Genomic DNA, 22800 nt, shown 5'->3' with positions numbered 1-22800 from the left:
ATTACTTTTTTTTGGCGGGGGGGGGGTGGTATTCATCTGAGTTCCCGCACGAAATTTCGATCAATTATATATGCAAGTTATTACACGACAGGCGATTACTTCCGTTTCTGCTTATGGAAACGGATTGATACAACTAAACGCGGAGGAGGTGGGCGTGTAGCCCCGAGGGAATCAAGGTTTTCTGCACAAACTTGCAAGTTTCCGCGTCTCTGCTGCGGCCACTGCGTCATATGACGCCGGCGTCCTCCGGCTTTAAATTTCGCCGTCCTGCTCAGACCGCACTTGCTTCTCTCAGCCTCCTTCTTTCCCGCATACATACCGCGCGCACACACACGCACGCACATACACACACAGACACACACGATCACTGATAACAGACCACTCTGCAGCAGGTGAAGAAGAGCACTCCGGTGATCGTTCCCTTTCAAGATGAGTTATTCTAGTGACATGTACTCCAGCAGCTCCTATCGGAAGATCTTCGGCGATGCTCCACGGATGTCAGGACGCATCTCAATGAGCAGCAGCCCGTCCCGTAGCTCGACGACATACCGCTCTAGCTCCCAGCTTCGTGGCTATGGCTCCGCACCCACAATGCTGCCCTCCAGTTACCGCAGCAAGCTGGGCGCCGGTCGCAGCGGGTTCTCCTGTCTGCCGGAATCCATTGACTTGTCGCAATCCACGGCCATCACCAATGAGCTGAAGATAATTCGCACGAACGAAAAGGAGCAGCTGCAGGGCCTGAACGATCGCTTCGTCACCTTCATCGAGAAAGTGCACAACCTGGAGCAGCAGAACAAGGTGCTGGAGGCAGAGGTCACCCTGCTGCGCCAGCGCCACTCGGAGCCGTCACGTCTGCACGATCTGTACGAGCAGGAGATACGGGAGCTCAGGGCGAGGGTGGAGGAGCTTACCCACGAAAAGAGCCAGATGCACCTTGACTGCGTGCAGATGAAGGAGACGTTGGATCGGGTGAAGGAGAAGCTGGAAGAGGAGACGAAACTCCGTGAAGAAGCCGAGGGCACCCTCAAGGGGTATCGCAAGGACGTGGACGACGCCACCCTTTCACGCCTGGAGCTCGAGAAGAAAGTCGAGTCATTGCTGGATGAGATTGCGTTCCTCAGGAAAGTTCATGAAGAGGAGCTGCAAGAGTTGCAGGCATCTTTGCAAGCCTCACAGGTGCGGACATTCACCATCATCGCTCATAACCGTCATCCAAAAAACACCATTACCATTACACGATAATGTATTCCAATAGAGCACTTCTGAGAGAACTCAGCGTTCCTTCAGAAGGTGAAGATAAAATATAAAAACTATCCGTAAGTGTGTCTCCTGAAGCAGCAGTAACGATCCCGATCCTGCAAAGGCAATCAACGCACTATGACACAAACACAACCAGACGTTTGGAAACTGTTGTGCAACTGTCTTAATAGAAAGGAATAATAAAACAATAATAAATAATAATAATAATAATATAATTTCCACCATATTATCTTTAATAACTATTGACTCACCACCTCGGGGTATACCGTAACTTTCCGCAGTGTCGTAGCCGGGGGCTCTTTCTCCTCATATAATCTAATACTTATATGCATTATTAATAATGCCACAAACCCGTGTTAAGCACTTAATTTTAATATAGTGACCGACATGTACTCGTGTACTCGTGCATTTGCCTTCGGGGTAAGAGGAAGCAATGACCGGGTCTGGAGTTCGAGCAACCGACGCGCCGCAAAGCGCATTTTCTAGGTGTGGCTCAGGGTTTGGGGCAAAGCGTCCTTCGGGAGCGCGCATTAAGATCAGCGAGGGGTTTGTAACCTCTGCTCAGTTCGGATAAAGTCAATTAAATCGTTTTAACAGAACTTTAAAACGGCTCGTAGATGCAGAATAGGCACTTGAGGCAACATTAATCTAAATTTATCATGTATTGCTCACGCCGATCATTAATATTTTCATTAATCATTCTTTGATTTATAATTTATTTAGAGGACGAACAAATTTAACTTGTATAAAAATAGTTATCCCACAAAGATTTTATTTAATCAAAATACTGAATTTGTATTTTGCAGTTCCCATTAGAGAATGCGGGTTTTAAACAAAGCTGATTAAAAGGCAGAAAATAATTGTTAATAAATACATGGTTATGGATTTTAGAAAAGAACAGGTTTAGAAAAAAGAGAAAACCCTAGGGGTGTGAAATCCTGGCGCATTGACGAGGTCAGCAAAACGTGGCATATGGCGCCCTTGATGTCAAGTCAGCTATGTGGCCCCAGCCTCCCCTCAGGGCCCCCATAATTTGCACAGTTTCCCTGCAGACTAAGAACCTGAGCAACAAGCAGTGCTTCATCGATTTTTAACATCTATAATTTGTTTTCATTATATCCTTCAAATTCTTCAGATTAAGCTAATTTATGCCCCTGTCCTCAACTACTACTACGGTAATGTTTATAAACAATCAAAGAATGTTTACAAACATCATACAATGGATGATTAAATAAGAAACTGGAGTAACTGAAATAAAGTTCTGCAATCTATAAAGAATTGTTTCTGCAATTTTGGCCACTAGTGTATGTACAGTATCTATACATTGTGCTTGCACTCAGCCTCCAGTCTGACCTTAAATACTCTCTACCAGGTGTCTGTGGAGATGGACGTGAGCAAGCCCGACCTGGCGGTGGCTCTGAGGGACATCCGGGCCCAGTACGAAACCCTGTCCTCCCGGAACCAGCAGCAGGCTGAGGAATGGTACCGCTCCAAGTTCGCCAGTGTGACCGAGGCTGCAGCCCGTAACTCGGATGTGGTGAAGCAGACGAAGGAGGAGCTGAGCGAGTACCGGAGACAGGTTCAGGCCCGCACCCTGGAGGTGGAGGCCCTTAGGGGCCACAACGAGGCTCTGGAGAGGCAGCTTGCTGAAATGGAGGATCGCCACAGTGGCGAGATCGGAGAGCTGCAGGTCCGTGCATTTCAGTGGGGTTTGGCTGGATATGGGCCACATGGTGGGATATTAATGACCAAGCTGACCGAACACTTCCACAACAGGCCAGCAGATGACATAGTGATTAAAGTCCACCTTGACTGAGTCCCAGGGACTCTGCTGTAGTAACCATGGGAACGGTAGTTAAGCTGAGTAACACTAGTGAAAATACAGCTGTATAAAAGGGTAAAAACCCGAGCCAATGGAGAACCTGAGAGATGAATAAAGTTAAAAAAACACATTAACAGAGAACAGGGGGTGCAGAAGACTGATTGGTCTGTTAACACAAAAGGTTATGTGGCTATTTATGGAAGCCGGTGAGTGACTGAAATCAGTGGTGATGTGTCTGCATGTATCTCCAACCCTCAGGACACCATCCAGCAGCTGGAAACTGCCCTGCGCAACACCAAAGGTGAGATGTCTCGCCACCTGCGTGAGTACCAGGACCTCCTCAACGTGAAAATGGCCTTGGACATCGAAATTGCCGCCTACAGGTTTGTCACATGGGTTGTTCCAGGGAAGAGATGTAAACTGGGCTTACCGATGCTAACGAATCTGGTCTGACATAACGGCCAGTTCACTGAGGTCCTCCGCATCACTACCTGATTCTCTCTGGTTCTCTTTCTTCAGGAAGCTGCTGGAGGGAGAGGAGTGCCGGATGAGTAACGTCGGCGGAGCCATGATCATGTCAGGCTTTAGCCACCTTGCTGCCCGCTCCTACGTCCTGGGTACCGCTGCCACCTACAGGAAGATGGGCAGCAAGGCAGAGGAGGCAGAGGAGGAGGAAGAAGAAGAAGAAGGGGAGGAGGAAGAGGAGAAGGAAGAAGAGGAGGAGGGAGAGGAGGAGGAGGAAGGAGAGGGCGAGGAAGGCGAGGAGCAAGAAGAAGCTGAAGAGGAAGAAGAGCCGGAGCAGGAAGAAGAAAAAGATGAAAAGAAGGGAGCCTCTGAGAAGAAGGGAAGCAAGAGCTAAACATGCTGAGTCACTGTCAGTGTCCAGCAACACGCTCTGCTCTCCATCCACATTCCATAGCATCTGATCCCTAATCTCCATCCTACACACACACACACATAGACACACACACACACATGCACACACACACACACACGCACACACACACACACACACACACACTCGTCCCGTGAGTTTCCATGTGCTTTGCTTTCTGGGACAGAGTCAGCTACCAGTTACTCGCATCAGGCTATAAAGTGACCAGTGTCAATTTCAAAAACCAGATCACAGTAAAACTAACATTCAATCACCACAACACACACACACCTTTCCGTAGAATTAGCATTTGCAGATGTAGCACATGACCACAGTCGTTGTGTTCGCCTGATGGCTGTGAGGGGTGGCGTGGTCACACCGTGAGGTCAGGACCGACAGCATGACTGCACGCTTGTTAGGTTCCGATGTTTGAATCCGAGGCCAGTTGGGTAGCACCCAGTTTCTGTACCCCAGAGTTATGGTGCTGATTAATGTAGAGGCACTGAACACTCGCATTACTGAGCCAAAGCAGACAGCAAACCAACACCTTCTGCAGCACGTTTAGACATATTGTGGGACAAAATCACAGCTGGTATCCTGCATGCCCCCCCCCTTTGGCTTCACTCACCGGATGAAGGTATAGGATGGTCCACCCATTGCTGTTTTTCTTTCCAACACATGGCAAAGTTATCATCTCGCCCATCTTTTCTTACTTTGCCCATTTAACTGCGCTAACCTCGGTCAAAGCATGGCAGAAAACAATATAGATTAATATCGACAAGAGCAGAGACAGAAGCCAAAGCTGCTTCCTGGGGAATGAATATCCAGCAGGGAATGAAAACATAGAAAAGATAATTGCTACTTATCATTCTGCGCCTTTTATGTTTCGATTAAAAATATCACTCCTTGATTGATTCACTTATCTTAACTAAATCTTAGCTGAACCAGCTTCTCCTTAACGTTCATCTTTGGGAAGAAAGACTGGAGCCATTCTGCCTGACAGGAGGCCAAAGCAGCCCTTCAGTGTCGACAGCAGTAGGGTGTGAGGGCGTGTCTCTCTGTCTGGGGGAGGGGCTTACTGTTCACGTTTTTGGGGTGTGACTTTTGTGGTTTGCTTTGGACAGGTCAAAGGTCGTCTGGGGCTGACAGGGATGGCACTCTTTTCCGGGGCTGCGTCTGACTCTCACATGGGTGCCGTTTGCTGTGGAAGGGGCGGTTCCTGCAGTGAGTCACACAGAGCTAGCCTGATGTAGTGGGGGTGGGAATTAAGGAGGGAAGAAAATCAGATGGGCTGAGAAGAAACACCAGTGCAAATATCCCATCTCAGCAAAATTTGGATGGTAGTAAATCAGTCTTATTGTTTTATAGCAGTGTTTCTTCACCTGGCTCTGGGGACCCCTAGGTGGTTCACTGTTTTGTTCTCTCCCAGTTCCCAGCTAGACAGTCTACATTCCAACATGGACTCTCTGGGTATACCTGAGTACTGGGTTGAGAAACACTGTACTAGAGAGAGTGAAAGGGGGCAGACACAGAGTTGGAGAGAGAGGGGGAGAGAACGGAGCCTTAAGATAAAAGCACAGGACAAGCACATGAACAGACAAACAGAGGAGAGAGCGACAGACCCCTGGTCTGCAGATGTTGTTCATTGATGAGTGAATCAGTCAACAGGCAGTGAATGCATGACCTAACTCTGGGTGCTTAAGAAGCAGTAGGGAACAGAGTGGGATTGCCCACTGCTGACTACCATAACCACGAAGAGTGACAGCAACACAGTCTTCATGCAGAGGCAGCGCGGGGGTGTCAACACTTACTGGCCTTTCTGGTCTTAATGGTCAGCTACTGTGACTGTGTGTGTTGGAACCCATGCAGTGGTATTTCCAAGAAAGCTAAATAAAGCCATTTATTAACCAAAAACTCTGTGGCATCATGGTGATCATCCTCATTTGTGTTCTCATTGTCAAGGGCACTGTTAATTCAGCAGTTTTGTGAGTGCTTATTTTTTGGGGGTGAAAAGACCAATGACAGACAGAAAAGCCATTGTCTTTTTGTGAAATCACTAACATACTGTACTCACTACTTGCTAGTGAGGTAATTTAAATTTAAATGACTGAATTTAAATTTAAATTACTTCAGTTTAATTTGAGTCATTCTGACTGTCCTTGTCCCTTTAGCATAACTGAATCTAACATTCCATCCCCACTCAGAAGGAAAAAATGATTGTCTTAATGCAAAATCTCATTTTGCATTCTGAACATAGCAGAAGAAATGGCCTCAACACTGCAAACAGCATCTTAATATCAGTATTAATAAATGAATACAGTAAAGGGAGCAGACTGAGCTGCCTTCACCAGCAGTCTTTGTCCAACAGCCTCTCCACCTCTCCAAAGAGGAACTCAGAAGTGAGATAGTGGCTGAGTCCGATTTCAGGGGCTGCATACTTCAAAGGACGCGGACTATGAAGGTGAAGCCTTTGTGAGCTGCGTTCTTTGAAGGTTGATCAGAAAGCTTGGTCAAATGGGACAGTCTGGCCTCCGGATAACTCCTGTTTGCATCACCAGCTGTACCCGCCCTTACCCTAACCCTTACCCTTGCCTCACAAAGTACCGCTACTACTACCTGGCTGGGACACACCCACTTTACCTTTGCACAATGAATCTTGGCCTATGTTGGGCTGTGAAGGATCCATCAGGTGCATCCTCCATGGAGCGGGAAAAGAAGAACGCATTTGAAGGAGCCTATGAAATAGGACGGCCTTGTCGCAGCGCTGTGACACATTCGGTTTTTCAAATGCAGCCTCAGAAGGAGGCAGCCTCTGAATTTGGCCACAGTCAGTGCCTGGCTGGGTAGGGGAAGCCACAATCACGCAGACAGCAGTAGTACATCTTACCGAGCATCCTAACGAGGCAGAGAAAGGGGACACTGGTTGTTCTCATTATTATCACAGCTGAGATTAGACTCTTGGGGCTCTGACATTGCTCCCATCCTTAACGTAATGACCAGTTACCGACAGCTGATTTGAGCCTGAACACCAACACCGACGGCAAAGCAACACTGTGCTGAACTTGGGCGTCACGCAGTCCAACGTTCGTGGCGGCGGTTTCGTTTCCAGCGGGAGGGACTGTCCAGACTTTGGCCGTCCTTGGGGCTCCCAGAGACACAGGTGTTGGCAGACATAGAAAGTGATTATTATTGCCCTGAAAATCACTATAATTACAAGATGCAGGATTACCATCGACATAGAGGGTGGATTTATGATTTTAATTATGGCAAAGTAGGAGGTGGGGATGGGGGGAAGAGCCATAATTTTTGGAAGGATAAATCTGCTGATGAGGGTCAATACCAGCCCACCACCACCAAGTAAGCGTCTGATCTTCTAGAAACCAGAGGGAAACAGCTGAGGTTTTATGTAGCATGTTTAGCAGGTCAAGGATGCAGAATCAATCAGATCAACAATATTGTTTTCACTGCTCCTCTGGGACATTCTTTTTGTGGATAAGCTACAGAAGCCATTTTTATGTGGTGGCCATAAAATTCTCCCCCCCCCCACCCCACATGCAAGTCTCTGGCATCCTCCTTAAACTGGTGAGGACAAGCTGGAGTAAGAGCATCCCAGACAAAGGTGCCAGTGTGACCTGACCAGAGAAGACAGCGTAAACTGAACAAGTACCCACCCCACACCCCAAAGGGAAACTTATGATGCTTTCTATGAAACGATAATATTAACTTGATGACATTTGTAATGTATATGTATGTATATATTGTATAGTCTCCCCTTTAGTCTGCTATGCATTGTGGCCTGGGATAATGACTCTGGAGTACTCACTCTGTGGTAGAGTCTCACCAATACTGACTCTGGAGTACTCACTCTGTGGTAGAGTCTCACCAATACTGACTCTGGAGTACTCACTCTGTGGTAGAGTCTCACTAATACTGACTCTGGAGTACTCACTCTGTGGTACGGTCTCACCAATACTGACTCTGGAGTACTCACTCTGTGGTACGGTCTCACCAATACTGACTCTGGAGTACTCACTCTGTGGTACGGTCTCACCAATACTGACTCTGGAGTACTCACTCTGTGGTACGGTCTCACCAATACTGACTCTGGAGTACTCACTCTGTGGTACGGTCTCACCAATACTGACTCTGGAGTACTCACTCTGTGGTACGGTCTCACCAATACTGACTCTGGAGTACTGACTCAATGGGCTTTGGAGGCTTTTATTCACAAGTGGCAACTATCACAAATTTTGTTATTTATTTAAGTAAAGCATGACTGTGCGGAATGCAGTTTCAAGCCACTAAAAACCTCATTTGTTTCATTCATAAATGATGAGAAAGGTAAGATAACTTATGAAAGGACAACGGGTTACGTAAACCAAACTGATACAGCTAGTGACTCCTTTTTCTTCTCATCTGCTATGCCATTCTTTGTCCTTTTCTCTGCACTCTGCTCCTGTCCTCTGTCTCTCTATCCTTCCCCCTGACTCTGGCATTTCCCTCTCATTTGTACTCATTCCTCTTCAAAGTAAAAAAACTCTATGACATCTGTCCCATTTTTCTGAATTCCCTCAGCATCTCCCTTCTCCTCTCCCACCCTCTCTATCGCTCCCTCTCCCACCCTCCCTCTCTCACCCTCCCTCTCTCTCCCTCTCTCTCTCTCTCTCTCTCCCCGTGATGGCACTCACCTCCTGCTATATATAGACTTCTGCATTGCAGATGTCCCACAGCCCAGTGCCCTGTAGCTCTGTCAGAGTGGCTCCCTCCTGCAGCTGACAGCCAGGCCTTCTCACAGCGGAGGCCACCGTCTCCCAGAGCGACGGACACATTGGAGTGCGGCAAAGTGAAAGCCGCAGTCTGTACCCTGGTAGGACTGAGCCCCATCAGGCCAAACACTAAGGCCTTTGCATATGGGATCACATACTGTCAGGTCATTGCAGACTTTGGGCCTGCAGTGTACAAAAAAAAACAACCTTCAACAACAATGTCAAAAATCAATTTTTCCAAGAAGTTACCAAAGGGCATGCTGGGAAATAATAAATAAGCTTCACATGTTTATTATTGCATAACATAAGTTTTGTAGCTGTACTATCCCAACTTAGTTAATGTTATCAGCTGAAGGAATTACAGTGGACAATTAAAAACAGTGTACACTGGGTATTGCATGTCCCACAGTCTATCTCACCCTAAGAAGGATGAGAGGATACAGATGAAGAGCTACATTCTGCCACAGGGATGGTCAGGGGTGATTGGCAGTGAAAGGACATGTGTCAGTTTCATCTGCAGCAAGGTTAAGTTTAAGGCATTTAGGGAAATGAAAAGATTCCATCAGTTCAATCTGCCAGTTTACAGACAGCTAGATGATTAAGGAGACTGTAAAATATTGGCAGGAAGTACCTCACCTCTTTGCTGGACATTATGTTTAACAAAAGAACATAGATTCTTTTAGACATCTAAGTTTCAATGACGAAATGTTCAGGGGTACACAAAATATCATCTCTGGGAATATGAGTCGGTCATGCTGACGTCACGTGGAGCAACGTGCGGCACTTCATGCTAGAAAACGCACCAAAGGACGCAAGTCTTTAGGTATAGTGCCAAAATGTTCTCAACGGGGCATGAAGAATTGGTACTGTACCTCTGTGATGCCATAGTGTGGAATATCAATGTGCTGCTGCTCCGCACACACAAAGAATGTACAGCCTGCACCTGTAATGTTCTGTAACAATATAGAGCACAAATTCAAAATTCTGTGCTTCAGTGTAAAAACCATACATGAGGCCAAAGGCGTCTGTGGTTTAGGCACACAATTATACTGTCCAAGTATTTATGGTTCTTTTGGTAACAAGATTGGGTCCTTGGTATAATCAGTAATACTTAAAAGGTAAAACTGTTATGTTATTCTTTTTTTAATCTTTTTCAAATTATATTGTACATTTTATTACTGTAATTATTGTGAATCGTGATTGATTTGATTAATTGGTTTGATATTGGAATTATATTCGGAGTCGTGATAATATCGAATTTTCTCTTAATTACACTACCGTAATTGACAGGTTGTCCACCAATGGTGAAGGGAGTTTGTGCGCGTTTGCTGACCCCTGCTGTTTAAAACCCGTAACTAACATCCTCATGTTTAGCAAGTACTGTATTTTTTTTTTTAAATTGTAACCATCCATCCAATTTCTATATACGTTTGTTCCAGGGGTCGAGGAGCCAATCTCGGCGCTAACCTTTGTTAATTTTGTTCAAATTGTTCATTGTTCATTTTGGTCTATTATAGGTTTACTAAATTAAAAGTAAATCAGTAATAATCATACAATGTAGGCCTACGTGTCAATATGAAGAATATGTCGGCTTATTGAGTAAATTATTAAATTAATACTCAATTAACCCTTTTTTGGTCTATGTTCTTTCATTTTCGAAAATACTTGACTGAATACTTCAAGTCGCCTTTTGACGTCGAATATTTTAGAACACTTTACACAACGATATATGTTTCCGTGAAAACATATAGTTTTACTGAAAATCCACATCCTTTGCATATTTACTTAATTGGCACGTGTGCAAAAAGAATCACAAATACTGAAATAATATCTAGAATCTCAGAAAACACTTCTATTATTTTAAATCATAAACATACTTAAGCTTACATTATGCCTGCATTGTATTTCATAAACGTATATAATGCTCCTTAAGACTTAAATACAACCGACCGAAATATCATAATATTAAGTAGTCCAGCCGTAGGATTCCGTACTAAACGGTCACGCGCAAAGGCCTTCCGCAGCGCGGGGACGCGCGGGGCACTGAACGGCGCAAACCTCGCGAGAGACGAGGAGTCGTCTGGAGAAACTCCGCGAACGTCCGAGCTGAGGAAGGCGGCAGACCGGGGGGGCCGTGCATATAGCCAGCTGCAAAGATCGGCCAGCGAGCTTTCTGGATAGCTTTAAGTACGTCGCTATCGCGGCAGTAATAACACAGGGGCGCGGCTCTTGCTGCCTGAGTCCCAGCTGTTGCAATGACAGAGCTGCGGCACCGTGGCCCGGCGGAGACCGACTTGCAAGCAGCGGACGATTTCAGGGTAGGCAAGCGCGTCTTCTCTGTCTAACGTAAGGTTATCGATGATTGGGAAGCTGCGCAGCTGGCCATTAAAGCCGACTGGCCATCAGCCATGTGACAGCGGGTGAAGCCACCTCGTTCACGTTTGTCACTCCGCATTTTTCTGTTTACACAACTACTAGACAGCCAAGGTTGATGTAGCAGTTCACTAGCTGGGCGCTCGCTTGCTTAGTAATCCCGACTAACTGGATAACGCCCCAAAGTTTTCGCTTATTTCTTTGTTATTAGTTAGATTAAATTTGTCATTGGGTCATAGTTTGTAAACTTTGCGTATTTTTGCGTACGTATCTTAACATGGTTAATTCAGCTCGCCACTATGTAGGAGCTAGCTATTAACTATTGTGAAACGTGTGGCTTGCGGATCAATGAGTGACATTTTTTTAGACGGATAGAGTCGGATATCCGATCGCTGCGTCGTATTCACTTATTACAGAATCTGAGCATCTCGAAGGCATTATGAATGAAGATAAGGATGCTCAGTCATTTTAAATCGTGTTCTTTAACAGCTGAAATGCCATTTGCTGAAGTCTGTCCAAGCAGGTTTGCCCTAAGCATGGGCCGCGCTACGTTTCGCAGTCAGACGGGGTGTGGGTGTTTTGCGATCTGCTTGCGAGCGTATTTCTACATATCAAGCACTTCGTCTAACCGTGTAGCCGCCGTCGCTGTGAAGTGACATGATAGTGTGCCTGTCCGAGGCGTTACGAAATGATACTGAACACGGCCGTGTGCCTCATCCTCACCCCCTCAATCGCCATTGAAAAACAACACATTTTATTGGGAAATGGATCGAATTGCCGATATCCGTCTCCGCGACATCGGCTTCTAACATCATAAACATCGCTTAGGTTCACAACAGGGATAGGAAAAAAAAACATTTGCTCCGTTACCATGGTTTCAGGATAGTGACGTCAGCGGCCTCCACGGCCATTACCTTGTCTGTTTGTGATGCGACTGAACTGTAGCTCCGTTTTGGCGTTTGTTAGAAGAGCTTGTATTGCACTGTGAAATAAAACTTTGCGTGATATTTATGTAGAAGTTAATAACGATACTGTATATTTAACTGACACCCTGTCCAGGGTTCCCCGTGCTTTCAGGCTCACCAACCCCCTGTAGTGGATATTGAAGTTATGAAAGATGGATGGGTGGATTGTATGTGTTTGGGAATGCATATCAACCCAGCTCAAGGCAGCCTTTCGCTGGGAGGTCAGATAAGGATGTTGTGAAATCTTCACCCATTTGTTTCATTCTGTCAGCAGATGCCCAAAGTAATGAAGTAATGTATCACACTGTATCCATGAAATATAGTCTGAAACACAATTCGGATTCAATGTTGCGGTGTCGGGAATGCATGAACCTGAGGTTTTAGCATTGAATAGAAAAGGTTGACTCCTCTTGATTAAATAGTGCTCTTTCTGTTGCTTTTGGCTGTCCCAGTTTGTCCCAGTAAGCAGCTTGTTGCCAGTTTCTGGGTTATGTAATATCTTGTTACCCGCTTCCGGCTTTCCCCTCGTTTAGCCCTGTGGTGGCGAAGGAGGTACCGTCAGGGGATTGGGATGTTCTCGTTCCGATTTTAATTGATAGATACTGTAGGGATCCATGCAGTCTGAAGGCCTGTTTGAGTGAGGACAGTTCTGGCTGCAGCTGGCCTTTCTGTCACTGCCTCCCTCTCTCCTTGTAAGTAATTTTCTTTGTTGAAATGGGTAACGACAGTGTTTATTTGTTGCTTCTCTCTCTCAGAAATCCTTGGATTTTTTTTTTTACTCTTGGTTCTTCGTTTTGTGCAAATTACATTAAAGCTGCTGATGATCTGATCACTTGCTCTCAAATGAAAATACTGCCTGTGGCTTCATGCTTATGATACTGATGTGCTGGGTATTCCCGATTTCTGATGTGAAAGGGTTAAATGCCTGGTGAGTGTGTGTGTGTGTATGTGTGTGTTTGTGCTTGTGTGTGTGTGTGTGTGTGTGTGTTTGTGTCCTGGAGCTTGTGGTTGTAATCCATTATACATGAGCATTGATAAGTGAAATCACAGAGGAAATTTGGTGGGGGGAGGGTGGTGGTGATGGTTGAGTGTGGCTTGTACGGTCAGAGATTCAGATTCCTGATGCCCCTTGTGCATTGTGTAGGAGGTACTTAAAGGCATTATGGCCAAAGATGAAGAATCCCACCATTTCCATCTAGCTTGCTGGGTGGTTCATTGTGAGTGTTTATTTTGCCTTGCAAATTGACCCATCTCCTTGCCCCCTTAGCAGGTCACGGCTGCACAGAAAATTTGAATACTTTTAAATGCAGTAACTTGAATCCTTTCAGCTGCTGATCATTGATGGCTCTCTGCTCTAAAGGGTGTTCCTCTGAGGCGACGCCCCCTAGTGTTCTGGCAGTGCTTTTGAGGAGCTTGCTCCCCCGTGTGCTGCTGAATTAAGGTCGCCCGCGTGTTTCCTATTGGCTGATGAGAATGGTGGGATTTGTGGAAGCTGACCTTGTCTGTCTTCCTGAGCAAGATTCCTAATTTAGTGATGGATTCCTAATTTAGTTCTTTAAATAGAAGGTGCATGTTGTGAGCTGTTGAGTGAAACAGATGTGTGTGAGGGGAGCCATTTACCTCACTGCAGAGCGGGTAATCTGTAGGCTGCAGCCCGCAGCAGCCACTTTCCTGCAGGAAGCTGTCTTCTCTCCAAATAGTCTTGTTTTTGGTTTGTTTTTAATCCCAACATCCTGAGTGACAGGATATGGTCTCCATGGCCTGGAGGTCTCCTCACGCGGATGGTGTGTGTGTGTGTGTGTGTGTGTGTGTGTGTGTGTGTGGTGTGGGAGGGATGTTGGGATCAGCAGAGTGCGTGTTAATCTGTGGATATCAGTAACTGGCATGCTGCCGATGAACACGCATCACGTTGTTCGATCCGGTTACTGAAAAAGGGCAGTCAGAGGGGGGTCCAGACTCTGCTGCTCGTGATGTCAGCCCCCCAGGGCTAGTGACATGCACACAGTAATTAAATAATTTATTACTGTATACTATTTACTGTATTACATTGTGCAGACAGATTTCTGCTCAGATAGACCAATATTCTGTTTGTGAATTGCCTATTTTCATTCAATTATTTCATAATGAAGGAGTAAGAGCACAGTCTTGAGTTTTTAATATATGTTCCTGGTACTTATTAAAAAGTTTGATGCAAATAGCATTAATCCCCTTTGAGAAAATATAGTGTCAAAATTAAACCCAAAGTGGCTTTTTTTTTTTTTTTTAAATTTTGGTTGCACTAATTTTTTTTTTTTTTTTTTGATCGAGAATTTTTTTTTAAGATTGACAGAGCTGTTTAAGCATGACAGGTTTTTAAAATCTGGGAAAGAAATACTAAAACATATGATTTATTTAATTTTTTTAAATTGTTGTTTGCGCACTAATATGAAACATGACGTTCATTGAACACCGACATAAACTCAGGAAGACAGATCAAGTTCACATTCAGGAGACATCGTTTGAAGGATCTTATAGCTAGCATAAATTTCAGCTAAATCCATTATGAACTCGAGTTCGAATGTCCGTTCAGAATAGTTTTAAACATTTTTCAAAGAAAAACTATTGGGTTTACAGTCTTATGATTTGGCACATGTTTATTACTAAAATAGACAAATTTTATGTTTATGTTTATGGTCTCCTGAAGTGCAGCAGCTTGTTTGTGGATTTTTTTCACCGTGCGCTGCGTCTCTCACACACACGCCACACGTGCGCACACACTCGCGTAACAAGATGTGATTGGCTCAAATTTCCTGCCTTTCGATTCAGCTGTGGGAGCTATATTTTAGGCATGTGGTTTTCTGCCTTGCTGTAGGTGGAGGGTGTTAGAGTCAAAACAGGTCAAGGTAAACAGGTGCAACCCCCCCCCCCCCCCACCTAGAATTATGCAATTTCCCTCAGACACTGCACTGCATTTTATACTTGTGAGAAGTAAGTAAAATTAAGTAAGTAAGTTGGGATCCCAGTTTGAGCACAGCAGGCTGTTTGACATGGATATTTCCGTTTTGGTTTTCGCTTGATCTTCCTGTACATTACGTCAGTGTTTGTCAGCCTAGATCCTTAGATGGTCCACATTTTTGCTCTCTCCCAGCTCCCTGCCAGGCATTCCCTACCAGCAGCTGGGAGGGACCAAAAATGTGGACCGACTGGGAGTCCTTGAGGACCGGGTTGAGGAACACTGAGTCATATGACCATCAAATCCCTCATCTGTCCCCAGGGTCTGGACAAAGATGGGGCACCTGATGGAGATGCTCATTCGGACAGCGAGGCCAAGGGGGATACGGGGTTGCCCGACGTTCCTGTCCCCCCCGACGACACCCCGCAGGTCCTCAACAAAGCCCTCTCTGGCCTTTCGTCACGGTAACTTGGCTCATTGTGTGTGTGTTTACAGCCAGTGGCATCTGATGCCTCATTCTCTTCCCGATGACAGACCTTCTGATAAGCCATGAGCACCTGTCAGTCATCCGGTCACCTGACGGACCGCCTGCTGTATCCGACACCCGGCACATGTGGCGTGACACCGCTGAGCGGGTCTCAGCCTGGGTTCGAGCCCAGAGGTCTCACACTAACGCTGAGATTTTGCTGCTTTTCAGCTGGAAGAATTGGTGGGTGCGGGGCATCCTCACACTGGCTATGATCTCCTTCTTCTTCTTCATCATCTACCTGGGCCCCATGGTGCTCATGATGATTGTGAGTGCACCCCCCCCACACCCTCCCCCCATGGGTAACAGTGGGCAGGGTTCTGTTTCAGATGGAATGGACAGGCACCTCTAGCCTGCCTACTGCAGCTGGGGCTCCATATCTGAGCTGAACTCCCTCCCCAGCCCCCCCAGCCCCCCCGGCCACCTTGATCATGTCACTTTAATCCTGATCCCATACTTGCAGGATAGCAGCCAGCGTCCCCTTCAGGTAGTCTGGCTCATGGTGCGTCTTTCCCTTCCCTTTAAACAGGTCCTATGTGTGCAGATCAAATGTTTTCAAGAGATTATCACCATCGGCTACAGTGTGTATCACTCCTACCATCTGCCCTGGTTCAGGACACTGAGCTGGTGAGTGACGCACACACACACACACACACACGCACACACACACACGCACACACATGCGCGCCTGTCTCCTCTTGTTTATATTCCTGTTTATATTCCAGATGAATTCCTTTCATTGGCCTGGTTCACTTTTACCCCTTTGGCTATTGACTGTTTACGCCATGAGGCAAAGCGAGTGTATTTATTTAGGACATTTCAGACACAAGTCAATTCAAAGTGCTTTGCAAAGACAGAAGAGCACGTTTAAATAAAAGACATTAAAATCACTTTTGAAAGACCAAAAAATAATAATAATAATAAAATAACCTAAAAGCCAAACAAGCAAACAGTTAACTTATGATAAGTTATATTGTAGTGATTGTGTATGACTTTACTGATTTAATGTTTTATAAATGTGCAGCAAATAGTAACGTCATAAGCTTTGTTCTGCGGGCTTCCCGTCGTTAACGTCTTACAGCCCCGTCCGCCTTTGCACGCCCTCCTTGCCGACGGGTCGCCTGACCCGGTTTTCACTGCAGACCCTCGGTGCCATTTCAGCCTTTTAGTGCCGCACGATGATGTAGGATTTTCAGGATCACATGACTCTGTGAAACACGTAGCGATGTAGATAACTGATGATGTCAGCGCGCGGAGGAAAGCCGGTACTGATCACTGGAAACCATCAACAGTGTGAATGTATGAAATGTAGCTCAAATTTGCTGGGCTTTCCTGTGAAGTCGAGTGTGTTAGAGATGAACAGGAAGTACTATCCACTGCTGTGACTGCGCTGTCTGTCCTGGTTACCTGTACTCTCTTCCTCTCCCCATTCAGGTACTTCCTGCTTTGCGTTAACTACTTCTTCTATGGCGAGACGGTGACTGATTACTTCTTCACCCTGGTGCAGCGGGAAGAACCGCTGCGGATCCTTAGCAAATACCATCGCTTTATCTCCTTCGCCCTCTACCTGACAGGTGAGATCTCACCCTGATCCATGCCTGCTGTGATATTTTATTTTTTAATATCTTCCACCCTCTACCTGTAGAGGGAGATCTCACCTCAGGCGCCTTCCTGTTTACTCCCGTTTCACAATCGGCCTGAACACATACCCAGGGCTCTCGTGTCCTGCTCAGCTCTCTCCCTCCCCTGTTATAATGTCTCTACTCTTGTGACACGCAGTTAGATAAACGACTGAGCCCAGTTCCCCAGCCAAATCTTCCGCATTAACAGAGGATCTTTCTTGTAATGGGCAGTAAAGCTCCACAATGTCAGTACGTGCCCTGATCTCTTGTCTGTTCTGTCACTCAGTCTCGATGTAATGGAGTCTGTCCTTCTATGGTTATTCACACAGTGTCAGGAAACTGTCACCGTGAAAGAGGGTTGTTTGTCACCTTCATGAACAGGAAGTGGTAAAGGGCGCTTGCATCTTGTGGCTCTGTTCTTTTCCATTTCTCGAGCGCCGGCCCGCAGCTTCCTCAGCAAGGGCCGCTCCTGCCTTTTCCCCCTGGTTTCTGGGCCGTGAGTTTGAGGAAACCGTGTTTAGGATGAAGTTAGTTCAAGACTCTAAGTCTAAGAGTCCATCCTGACCCCTAGAAGCTGAGCTGACCGCGCTCACTGTCCCGCGTGTAGAAAGGCTGCACCGCCCCCCCCCCCCCCCTATCTATGTCTGTCACGCTCAGTCTCCATGCCTCTCTTATTTATCTCTCTCCTGTCAGGTTTCTGCATGTTCGTGCTGAGCCTGGTGAAGAAACACTACAGGCTGCAGTTTTACATGGTGAGTGTGATGCTGGGGGGGGGGTCACCGTATGGCCACCCTATGGCCGCCGAGCGTGGCATGCAGACTGTTGCCCGATCTGTCCCCCCGCAGTTTGGCTGGACCCACGTCACCCTGCTGATTGTCGTGACCCAGTCTCACCTCATCATCCACAACCTCTTCGAGGGAATGATCTGGTAAGAGTCGGCTGCATGACACGCCCCCCTCCCCAGTATGTCTGGTTTCTCTGCGCGCTTCTTCAGTTTACTGGTGATCTGCAGGTTCATCGTTCCCATCTCCTGTGTCATCTGCAATGACATCATGGCCTACATGTTTGGCTTCTTCTTTGGCCGGACGCCGCTCATCAAGGTGAGGCTCCGGCAGACTCTCTGCGCCTGGTGTCCTTGTAGCTCCCTATCTGACATCATTCTGCTTTCCTCAGCTCTCCCCGAAGAAGACCTGGGAGGGATTCGTTGGCGGCTTCTTCTCCACCGTCGTCTTTGGGATTCTGGTAAACACATCAGAGCGGATCGTGGTTGGGTGCCATGTCCCTGCTATGCTACAGTGATCTAACCCCCTCCCCCCCCCCCCCCGGCAATCCCTCCAGCTGTCCTACGTCATGGCGGGCTATCGCTACTTTGTGTGCCCGGTGGAGTTCAACAGCGACTCCAACAGCTTCACCGTGGACTGTCAGCCGTCCGAACTCTTCCAGCTGCAGGAGTACCCGTTGCCTGCGGTCCTCCAGTCCCTCACTGGCTGGGTACGCACGCCACGCCCAACGATCAGTCGCATCACACGCCTTCGGCCTTTGCTTAAGACTTCATGCTTAAGTCTGGAGTTTTGTGTTCTCCAGAGACCTGTAGAAGATTACACTCCCCGTGGGTTCCCAAAGGCATCTCCCTCTCTCTCTCTTTTTCTCTCTCGATCCCTCATTCCAGGCCACCGTCCACATGTACCCCTTCCAGATCCACAGCATCGCCCTCTCTGCCTTCGCCTCCATCGTGGGCCCGTTTGGGGGCTTTTTTGCCAGTGGTTTCAAGCGAGCCTTTAAGATTAAGGTAACTGTATGTGTGGTACCAGTAAATGCCCAGCAGGGGGCGCTAGTGCCCAGGTATGCCAGCCTATCACAGAGGATGGGTGAAGTGTTCTGCTGGGATACTGGGCTTTTCGGTGAAGGTACTGCAGACGGGTGCCGGTCCCGGCCCTGCTGTCCTTGCTCCTCACCTTCCCCCTTCTCTCTGTCCCTGTAGGACTTTGCCAACACCATCCCCGGCCACGGCGGCATCATGGACCGCTTTGACTGCCAGTACCTGATGGCCACGTTCGTCAACGTCTACATCGCCAGCTTCATCAGGTGGGTGCAGCGAGGGAGTCTGGATTCCTCATCAGGTGACGTTGTCCTGCGTGATGAAAAAGTGGCCTGTCTGAGCTCATTCTCTCTTTCTCTCTCTCTCTCTTTTCTTTCCTCCCCCTCCTCTCATTCTGCTCCCTCCCCAGGGGTCCGAACCCCTCCAAAGTCATCCAGCAGCTCCTCGCCCTGCGTCTGGACCAGCAGCTCCAAATTTTTAACTCTCTGAAGGCTCACCTGACGGAGAGAGGGCTGCTGCCGGCCAATGAGGTGGCGGCGTAGGTGGAGTAGGCGGAGTCGGAGGGGGTGGGCCTGCGGCTGGTAGCACTGGGACGCAGAGGCCATCGCCGTGGGCCGTTCCATTCAGCACGCGGGTTGTCGGTAATCAGTTGTACGTTTCGTCTTAGCCAAACTGTTTTCGAGCTCGGCTGCGAGGCCAGCTGTAAGTGTCACGGTTACACAAAACCTCGGGAAGAGCCCGGATCAAGAATGGGCTGTCCGTGGCATTTACGGTGTGACCTCCTCCGCAGAATAGTTTCTGTTTATTAACTGTTCAATTTACTGCAATATATATTTATATGTTGGTGTGCTGAAGTTTCGTTTTGAATATTATTGAAGTAGAATATTCATCAGAAAGATTATTTGATACGTACAGGTCTCTATATAATGTTTCTGTATGTTGTTTTATATGTAGGGTAGCAGAAATCCACTCACTGACCCATGGTATGTTTTTCACGTGAACTGCTTTATGGAACACGCGTGTGAAAAGCTACAAGCTCACGCTGAGGCTCAGCCAGTCAGCGTGTGCAGGTGTGGGGAGAAGAATCACAGATTCGTGTGAATCCTGAGGGAACCTGGGAGTTTTGTGTGCCGTCCCGAGTTGAGGGTGTACACAGGCCACCAGAAAGCTCTGTGTTATTTTAAAGTAAGTTTGAGTCCAGTGCCAAGGTCAGCAAAGTGCATTGCAGCCTTTCTAACCAGATGAACAGCGCCCCCTCTGACCTGGAGGTGTCTTTACCGACATTATTTCCAGTAGTCTCATGTTTGAAATGAGGCGTTTTTGCCACGATTCTACATTGTGACATGGTCGTCTGATTAGTGTCATAAAATGACCTTTCAGGTATTTTCTCCGGATCTGGAAAGTCATCGGTGTTTGTCTTCGTAGGATTTTTTCGGGAAAATATGAGAAGCATGTTTCATGAACTACATACATGCCTGAACTTGGGCAAGTCCTGTGAAGATTGACTACCTGATACAGCGACTACTGTTTGGCACTCGTATCACCTGTTTTTAAATTAGTTTTAATTTTGTGTTTGCAATACTAGTTTCTAAGCACCTCTGTCCTGTCCTCCTGTTCTTGGGCTCTAGTGTCCGTGGGTCTCCTTGAATTCCTTGGTTTTATCTGCTGTTTCTCTTGTTGTTGATATACGGGTTATGCTTGAACACAATGGCAATATTTTTTAAACATTTTTACTTTGTTTTATTTTCCCGGTCGGTCTGCAGATATTTTTTTGAAGTGGGTCCCTATTGAGTACATACTGGCTTTTGCTCTCGGAGATGTTCCACCATTGTTTGACACCAGTGCAGTTGATTGATTTACTGGAGAATCATTGCAGCTGTGCAGGAGGGATTACCGAGTGTCTTATTGATTCAGATGAACTAAATGGACCTGACAGCAGTCTCCAGTGAGAAGTGTGTTGTTTGGCTATTGGTCAATGGTGAAAGGTCAAGGGTCGTGGGCTGCAGGGTGCCAGAGGCAGAAGGTAATCTGATGGGTCCGGGATCGTGATTTGGCCATGAAATGCACATCTCCACTCAAAGGTCTGGTTTGCTCGTCTGATAGTCAATAATACTCAAGGGCAGTTTCATTGGTAATAATAAATAATAATAAATAATGAAACACTTAAAATGAATTTAAACCCATTTGTTTGTTGTGGCCGCCCATGACATTGAAAGCGCTCGCTGTTTTTCCCCATGCTGTGTATGTGTAACCTCCATTCATCGGAAACAATCACTGGCGCGTCCTTCAAAGCCGCCGGCTGCCATTTGAAAAGGTGATTGATCTTGGTCTGATGAAAGTGTTTGTTACAGGCTTGGTGGTGAAGTATCTTTGGTGTAGGAGGATCCCTGTCAAAGTAGCAGCCCCCTGGCCCAATGACACCGACACCAGGCAAAAGCAGTACAGCGGGCACATCAGAACAGTACGTGGGTGGCTGTGTGAACCTGTGCCAAGGTGGTCATCTGCCTCATGTTTGTCTCCCCAGCAGACCGAACGTGAATTCTGTCAGCCTGTTGGTGGACACAAGGAACCACACCCCCACTTTTTTCAAAGGTTTAAATCAGTTTCAGAACATCCATGGGATCAGCTCTCCTCTGCTGTGCAGTCAGGCATTCTGTTCCCCGTGTGCTTCGCCTCCGCTGATCACATGACCCTAACCAATCAGAGGGAGGCCTGTCACAGCATGGCTGTGTTTGCCCTCAGGCTCCCATTTGTGCCACAAGAATAAACTCCTCTGTCGGTCTCATCATGTTGTTTTCTCTTCACCTTAATATCTAATGTGCAGCTCATGTTTTTTTTAATTCTGCTTGCAAATGTTGTCATATCAAAATCAGCTATTTAGAGGTGAAATTGTGTAATTTTATTAATTGTTGTAGAACTCATTGATGGTTTGGGTGATTGATAGAGGCCGTTTATTAATGAATGTTTACTGGTGTCAGTCAAGGTCGGCATGGCCATTTTTATTTGTGTTCCACAGAGTTGGCTTTGCTCTCTGTGTGCCATTAGAAATCATTTAGTTTGTCTGTCAAAGAGACATAATACTGACCTAATGCTATTGTAATGATATTGTATACAATCACTGAGATGTGGAGAAACACATAAGTAAACCCCACAAATATATATAAAAAAAAAAAACATACAGCTGTAGTAATTTCCTACTGTGACATAAAGGTAATATTTTTCAGATTTACTATTGTAAGTTTTTTTTATTATGTTAATTTTTCAATTAGTTATATAAACTGTATTTTTCTCCAATGTTCCTAGATTCTCCAGCAGAGGGAGCTCAGCTGTCAAATGTTATACTTGTTACGATGATAATCTGATGTTTTTTTTTTTTTAATTGTTAAATACTTCATGTCATCGTTACATATTCCAGTTTGCTATCGGCTGGTTTGCTTAGAGCCCGTTTTAAAGTTGGGTCTCTATCCTTAAAGTCAAACATACAGTAAGTGGTACGTGTGTTACATACACTGGCCTGCTAGCAGCTAACAAACAGGGAACATAGTCACAAAGACATTCTATGTTAATAACACTTGTAATGTTTCCTGTATGTCTAAGAAATGTCACTGCCTCAGGTCTTTGCACCTGCTCAAAGGTTATTATTGTAATTTTATTATTATTGTCATTATTATACTGTGCTATGATGTTACGTTTAGCATTTTTTGACCCTGAAACAATGCTCTTGCTCCTCCAGTAAGTGCTGTGTTGAGCTGTTAAATGGTTAATAATAAAAATACTGATCATAACTGAACCTTCTGGGACTCTGGGTCAGTCGTCTCCCCCATGTTGTGTCTGAATGCTC

The 22800-nt window shown here is 46.3% G+C and overlaps 2 protein-coding genes across 2 annotated transcripts; both read left to right on the top strand.

The window, feature by feature from the left end:
- Positions 1-264: 264 nt before the first annotated feature.
- neff1 (neuronal intermediate filament family member 1) lies at positions 265-5870 on the top strand. Its single transcript, XM_023831646.2, has 4 exons — positions 265-1176; positions 2633-2950; positions 3341-3465; positions 3602-5870. Exons 1-4 carry the CDS (start codon positions 430-432, stop codon positions 3939-3941), a joined length of 1530 nt encoding a protein of 509 aa, XP_023687414.1. The 5' UTR covers positions 265-429; the 3' UTR covers positions 3942-5870.
- Positions 5871-10773: 4903 nt separating this feature from the next.
- Positions 10774-22749, top strand: cds2 (CDP-diacylglycerol synthase (phosphatidate cytidylyltransferase) 2). The gene is made up of 13 exons (XM_023803384.2): positions 10774-11040; positions 15314-15456; positions 15690-15786; positions 16048-16145; positions 16953-17092; positions 17834-17892; positions 17986-18068; positions 18153-18240; positions 18314-18382; positions 18479-18631; positions 18810-18929; positions 19122-19225; positions 19369-22749. The coding sequence occupies exons 1-13, from the start codon at positions 10978-10980 to the stop codon at positions 19499-19501; spliced, it is 1350 nt and encodes a 449-aa protein (XP_023659152.1). The 5' UTR covers positions 10774-10977; the 3' UTR covers positions 19502-22749.
- The last annotated feature ends 51 nt before the right edge of the window (positions 22750-22800 follow it).

This window comes from Paramormyrops kingsleyae, chromosome 2 (genome assembly GCF_048594095.1).
Source record: "Paramormyrops kingsleyae isolate MSU_618 chromosome 2, PKINGS_0.4, whole genome shotgun sequence".
Classification (NCBI taxonomy): domain Eukaryota; kingdom Metazoa; phylum Chordata; class Actinopteri; order Osteoglossiformes; family Mormyridae; genus Paramormyrops; species Paramormyrops kingsleyae.
The sequence above is the reverse complement of the archived record's forward strand: the minus strand, read 5'-3'. Positions and strand labels throughout refer to the sequence as shown.